Raw genomic sequence first — 6537 nt, forward strand, 5'->3', positions numbered from 1 at the left:
CTGGCAAGTCCCTGCGTTTCTGGAGTTTGGAAGATTCTAGCCTGGCCCATTAACTTGGGGATATGGAGGTGTTTGTTTACCTGCTATTTGTGTTTCTCCTAGGAGCCCAAACCAGGGCCAGACCTCCGACAGGGCAGAACACCTAATGGGACCTGAGAGAGAGAGATGGGGCAGGGGAGAGAGGGGCCTCCGGTTTCCTCCCTGGCTGGATGAGTTGTTTGATTTGGGTTGGTGTTTTGGGGAGGGGGAGGTGGTGATGGTGGTGGCAGTGGGTGAGGCTGGAAAGTGAGGTGGTGTCGAGGACAGCTATGAGCCAGGGCTTCAGAATCTCCCCAATTCACTCGATCTCTAGTGCTCAATCACCCACCTACCTGTGGTAGCCCTGGCAGGCCTTCTAATCCGAAAGGCAGCTCAGGGGCTCCAAGTCAGAAAGACTGGAGTTCAGGGGCAGCTGGGTGGCACAGTGGATAAAGCACCAGCTCTGGATTCAGGAGGACCTGAGTTCAAATCCAGCCTCAGGCACTTGACACTTACTAGCTGTGTGACCCTGGGCAAGTCACTTAACCCTCATTGCCCTGCAAAAAAGACTGGAGTTCAAATCTTGCTTCTGATACTCAGTTCTGTGCTTTTGGGCAAGTCCCTTAACTTTTCAATGCCCCAGTTTCTGCAGCTGAGAAATGGAGGTCATAATAGCACTTACTGACCTCACTGGGTGGTTGAGAGGATCAAATGAGATAACAAAGTGAAGCACTATGTACATGCTAGGGTCAGTGAGAACTGCCAACACTGGAAAGCATCTCTTTTGTCCTATTCTTACCATACCCAAGTTAAAGGCCTCAAAATAGTTTCTAAGGACCATTCAGTATTTTTTTTTTAAAAAGGAAAGAAAAATTGTATTCTGGGGATACTCTCCCTTACCCCAAATCCTGCACACCGGCCTCCTTCCGTTACTAAGCCAGGAAATCTGGACTGACGCTTCCTTCCATCAGAAAAGTACTTCCCTCACTAAGAAAAGGCAAAGCATTCTCTTCAATACCAGGTGTGAGGAGGCAGTGCCTTGGCTCAGAGCAGAGATCTGCACCCGGATTTCAGTGTCTGTGAATTAGCCAAGTTTCCTCTGCCTAGGTTTTAGTTACCACCAGAGAATACTGCTTAGCCTTTGCTCAGGAGATCATTTTATAAGGCTGGCATCAGGCTCCCAAGGAGGGCTGGAGAACCCCAGGATGGCCAGCACATAGGAGGCACGGACTATTTTTCTTAAAACACACACTGTTCCTAAGATGCCCAGTCTGAAGAGTTCCCATGGGGTCAGGATGATCAGCACAAAGCTAAGTTCCCCCCAAAGGGCATTCACTCCATTCCTGGCACTGCTGAACTCCAGAAGAAGGGGACACATGGCCTCAGGATACATGCATACCCAAACAGTGCCAGAGAAGTTCTAACTGGTAGGTAATGCACTCTACTAGTTGCCTTTTTCCCCTCATTCCCCTGTGTTTCCCCATCTCTAGGCCAGGTCATATTATTCCTACATTTCTCAGAGGGAAAATGGAATAAAAAAAAATCAACTTTATGAAATGAAAGAAAACAGCATCAGCTGCTTTTAGCATCCATTGAGGTGGCAGGAATCAAGCCTACTTCACTGCACACGAAGCTGGGGATACAAAGATGACAACCTTGACTTTCCAAAATGTGACCGAGAACCCAGAAATTTTTAAAAAGCCTGTCTGACAGCCCCCCTCCTCCCCCCAGGCCTGACACTTGAGCTAATGAGCTTGACTTCTCTGCAGGCTCTTTGGCCCCCTGGACACAACCAGTCCTCTTTTAGACACAATCCCAACAGGCTTGCTTATCTAGCCTCGTCTCCCAAAGAACCCAAAATAAAGTCAGCAATCTGGGGGAGTTACTATAAGGACAAATATACTCAAGACCATTACATAACCATGACCCCGTTTCAGTAAAAAAAGATTAAATGACACTTAGTATGGGGGAGGGGCTTAAAGACAGGGAAAGAATTCATTTTAGTACAATTTTCATTTAAAAATATTTTTTAAAAAGTTGAGGTACTTTCAGAGCTAAATATCTGTTCCCCTGTTGCCCCCAAATGCCAAATAAATGAGACACTACTCTTGTACCTCACATTTGTTCAGGGCTTATAATTATTCTAAAAGCTTTTACATCACAATGATTAGCTTATTTTTTATCCCCACAACATCCTTCTAAAGTCTGAGGTTGGTTGGTTATTATGTACTTTATGAGGACCTAAAGTCCAGGGGAGGTGAAGGGTTAAGTGTCTTTTCTTTTCTTTTTTTTTTTTAGTGAGGCAATTGGGGTTAAGTGACTTGCCCAGGGTCACACAGCTAGTAAGTGTTAAGTGTCTGAGGCCGAATTTGAACTCAGGTACTCCTGACTCCAGGGCCGGTGCTCTATCCACTGCGCCACCTAGCTGCCCCTTAAGTGTCTTTTCTAAGGCAGATTCGGAACTAGAACCAACATCTCAACTGGTGAAATAGTGTCTTTTCATCATCCCATGGACTTATTTTGTATGCAAGGTGTTCCTAGTTTCTAATCCCACTTCTGGGGAACAAGACAAGGGGACAGGTACAATGTTATCCTCATTTTAAAGTTCTGCAAAAGGAAAATCTGGAGTCACAGGATTCAGGAGTGAAAAGGCCTGGGATCACGTAGTGCCACGCCCTTTATTTTACAGAACCAAGGTCCAAAGAGGGAAATTACTTGCCCAGATCCCAGTTAATAAGTAGAAGAACTAGAATTTGAACCCAGGCCCTCGCTGCAAAGACAGCTCTTTTTCCAATGGGATTCTAAACCTCGAATGACAAGTGAAGGGAGAGACAAGCTAAAGTCTAGACCCCCACCCCCACCTTGGCCCGATATCTGTGCTCCAGGATTCCCCCTTACAAGTCTCGGCTGGCCGTTTAGCAGAGATAAGGGCTCAGTAATCACCATTCTGAATAGGGGGAAATGTGAGATACTGACAAGAGGCCTCCCAGCCCTGCATTCTAACCAGGATTTCCTATTTTAAGAACTCTCCAAACCAAAGGGGTCAACAGAAGGGCTTCTCATTGCACCAAGCGCAAACCTATATTTACTGCTTTCCTTCTAAGCTGCTGAATGACATAGTCCCATAAAGTACCATAGGAGGGTTAACTGATGAGGATAGAAAAGGAATTTGGAAGGGTCATCCCATTACTCATCAACAGCCATAGTGACGTCTGTGGGATTAACTCATTTTCTAACAAAAGTGCTGGAGCCTAGCGATCCTCACACATTGGGCCCAGTGAAGTAAAAGTCTGGAGCAGATGTATAGAAGGGGAATGCCCAATGCAAATGAATATCCCCAACTCCCTCGGTCTCAGGTGTTTAAGGTTCAGCTCTGCCACATAAAGTAGGGAACGAGGAAAATGAATTACCTTCCCATTCAGTCACCTAAGGAGAAACTAAGTAGAAACAAGTGAGGCCATACCATTTAACTACCTCATTGACACGGACATGAATCTGTCTGAGGGCAGTAAAGACAGAACTCTAGGAATTAGTCCAAAGTAATTTTTGTTACATGGAAGGACATCATACAGTGCAATGAAAGGGAGGGAGGTTATGGAATTGTTCTCATGAAGAACTATCCATCTCAAGGATGAGAGTGGTAAAGAAAGGTCACAGGCAAGGGAGGGAGGGGCACAATTTAAGCTGTGTTACAGGGTGAGGCTCCAGATATGTTACTGGAATACCAAGTATTTACCATTTCAGACCTTTGCCCGAAAAAAGGATCTCCCCCACACATACCCCTTTTACCATGTTGCAAAGATTATCCCCTTTGTTGATCCTCCCACTAAGAACCCAATGTGCCAGTTCCATCCAGCTAGATAAACTATATTACACTTGGGTACACCCTGTGTCTCCCTCTCAATACCAGCCCTCCCCCCTCAAAAAAGGAAGCTTCCTGATGCCAGGAACCACTGCATTGTTGTCCTATCTTCCAACATCTAGGGAACACACAGTGCATGCTTAATATATGCTGAAGTAAAACTCCTGAGAAGTGCAGAAGCCTGCTGGATGGGAGAACTGTTTCAATGCCCAACTCTTTGAGGGCCTGTTACATCCTGAGCTCTCCTAAAGCCATTGCCTGCCCTCAAATAGGTTGTCAATTGGGGGAAATGTCATGTGCACAAAATAAAAGATGACACAATATACCAAAACTAAGTACCAGATCAATAGTACAGGGAATAACTGCATCGGAAAAGGAAGGTCACTTCTAACTTGGAGAGGTGGAAAAGCCTGGAAGGCTTCACAAGGAGGGAGGGTGGGCAGAACATGAATGAGTAGGAAAGCAGGCAGGTAGAGGTGGGCACAAGACTGGGGGAGGGGAGGGAGGGCTACAGAGCAGATCGCTGAGGGCCGGGTGGGAAGTAGGTGAGACAGGCAAAGCAGGCCTGGGTACCACATTAAGGGACGTGGACTTGATCTTGTCGACAATGGTCAGCTGCTGAAGGGCTGTGAGCAGCAATGGGACAAGATCCAGTTGCACCAAAGCACAGGCAGGATGGCTTGGGAAATCCAAGGGGTTTAAGGAGCTGAATCCCTAAAATAGGAAGCTATTTTGGTAGTCAAGGTAACGATGGATGGTCCGAACAACTTTGGCAACCGTGGGTTTGCTCACATTTAGGGGTAAAGTGGGGCCAGGAGTAGGAAGAAAGGTCAGATGGAATGAACAGAACTCGGTTGGAGGAATTAGTTTTCCAAGAGGGGGCTGGTCAACATCAAATGCTGCCGACTGAGAAAATAAGGAATGTGGTGTTCAGCCTTTGGGTGGCCCACAAGTGTGCACTTTAACTAAGGTGGAGAGGAAAAACTGCCCTTTTAGTTTCAAAACTGAAGTCTTTCTCAAACCTTCCCATCGAAACACTTTGCTGGCAGGAAGGCCCACCCCCTGGCACCTTCATTCCATCCTAAAGTAGGTCCAGTGACACACCTTTGCTATCAGAAAATTCCCTTAATAAACCCAGCTATTTTACATAAAGGAAAATGTGGCAATAGGTCAGACCAGTTTTATAGACCGAGCTCGAAGATGAACTTGAACAGCCCCTAATCTTCGTGGGCCTCAGTTTCCTCATCTGTAAAATGAGAACTAAGCGGGAGGTTCTGGCATTATTTGATCCTGTGATTTCTGGGAGATCCCCGCAACACCCTCAGTGAATGATGGGACCAGGACCCCGAGCTCTTCCCAGGGCGGACACTAAACCGGGGGAGTTTGGTCCCGGACGAGAAGGACCCCCTCCGGGGCCGGGCTTCCTTAGGACTAGAGGCTCTATAGAGCCCGCGCCCTCCGGCGGAGCCCCGGGCAGCCCGCTTGGGCAGCCCGCTCCGGCCCGGGAGCGGCGACTCTCCGGTCCGCACCGAGCCGTCCGAGCCGTCCGAGCCGCCGCCCTCGGCACCCGGGCTGCTCCGCTCCGGCCCCGCAGCGGTCGCGAACATTTCCTGGCCCGGCCCCCGCCGGCCTCGGTCATTTCCCAGTCGGACAGAGCAGGGCTCGGCGCTCGCTCGGGGCTGCCCAGACCGGCCGCCGCCTCCTCCCCCCTCCCCCGGCGCCCCGTCCCCCAGGGCGGCCCGGCGTCTCCTTTCGCGAATCCTCCCCCCAACGCTCCCCGCGCCCTGCCCGGGCGGGGTCGAGAGCCGCGGACGGGGGGCAGAACCAGGTGAGCCGGCGCCCGGGGTCCTCACCTGCTCGCTTGCGGGGGTGTCCCGGCGGAGCCGGCCTCTCTCGGCGCTGTCTCCCCACGCAGTTGCCCATGGCCGCGGCTCAGCCCGGCCCCATGCACCCGCGGCCGCGGGCTGGCTACTCCTCCGACGCCCCGAGCGGGTCCCGGGCCACTCCAGACTCAACTGCTCCCGCCGTTCGGCATCGGTTGTTGCCCCCTCGCTCCCGGGGCGCGCTCAGCCCCCGCCGCCGGCTCCGCCACAAACTTTGCGGGAGAGCGGGAGGGAGGGCGGCTCCCCCAGAGCTCAAGAGCCCGCCCCAGGTGGTCGGGCCAGGGGGGCTGCGGCCAGGACCGGCCGGGAGAAGAGGCCGGGGAGAGAGCAGAAGAGGGGCGGGCACCGCGGCCGAGGCGACTCCGACCTAGCTCCCGGCTCCCATCGGAGTCCGGCCCCGGAGACTGTCACTCACCTGCCAAGCCCCGCCCCGGCCTAGCCCGGCCCTGCTCTGGCTCCGCCCCCGACCCAGGTGAGCACGTGACCGTCGGCACCGCCCCCCGGCCCGGGCCCGGCTCTCTCATTGGGTTCCCCCGAGGGGGCGTCTCACCCGGGCCCCACCCAGCCAGGTACCCGCTCCGCCGCCCGGTCTCCCCCAAAGCCTGCTTCGTTAGTGGTCTAGGACGGTGTGCTGTCCTGTCCACCCAACGAACTAGCTGAATCCCTGGGCTGTTGACCCTTCCCCTCCGACACAGAGCCGTCCTCTCCCTCCTTGGGACAGTCCGGCCGGGAAGGGGGCAACCACGTGACCTGGGCAACCCTCCCTCTCCCGTT

General features: G+C 52.0%; 1 protein-coding gene across 1 annotated transcript in view; it reads right to left on the minus strand.

The window, feature by feature from the left end:
- The window catches only part of UBTD1 (ubiquitin domain containing 1), a 68440-nt gene extending 61907 nt beyond the window's left edge, over positions 1-6533 (minus strand). Inside the window, exon 1 of the mRNA XM_043984557.1 lies at positions 5734-6533. Within this exon, the coding sequence (XP_043840492.1) occupies positions 5734-5803 (70 nt within the window). The 5' untranslated portion in view covers positions 5804-6533. The remainder of the gene's footprint in view (positions 1-5733) is intronic.
- Between the last annotated feature and the right edge of the window lie 4 nt (positions 6534-6537).

The sequence above is a fragment of the Dromiciops gliroides genome, chromosome 2 (assembly GCF_019393635.1).
Source record: "Dromiciops gliroides isolate mDroGli1 chromosome 2, mDroGli1.pri, whole genome shotgun sequence".
NCBI classification, from domain to species: Eukaryota; Metazoa; Chordata; class Mammalia; order Microbiotheria; family Microbiotheriidae; genus Dromiciops; species Dromiciops gliroides.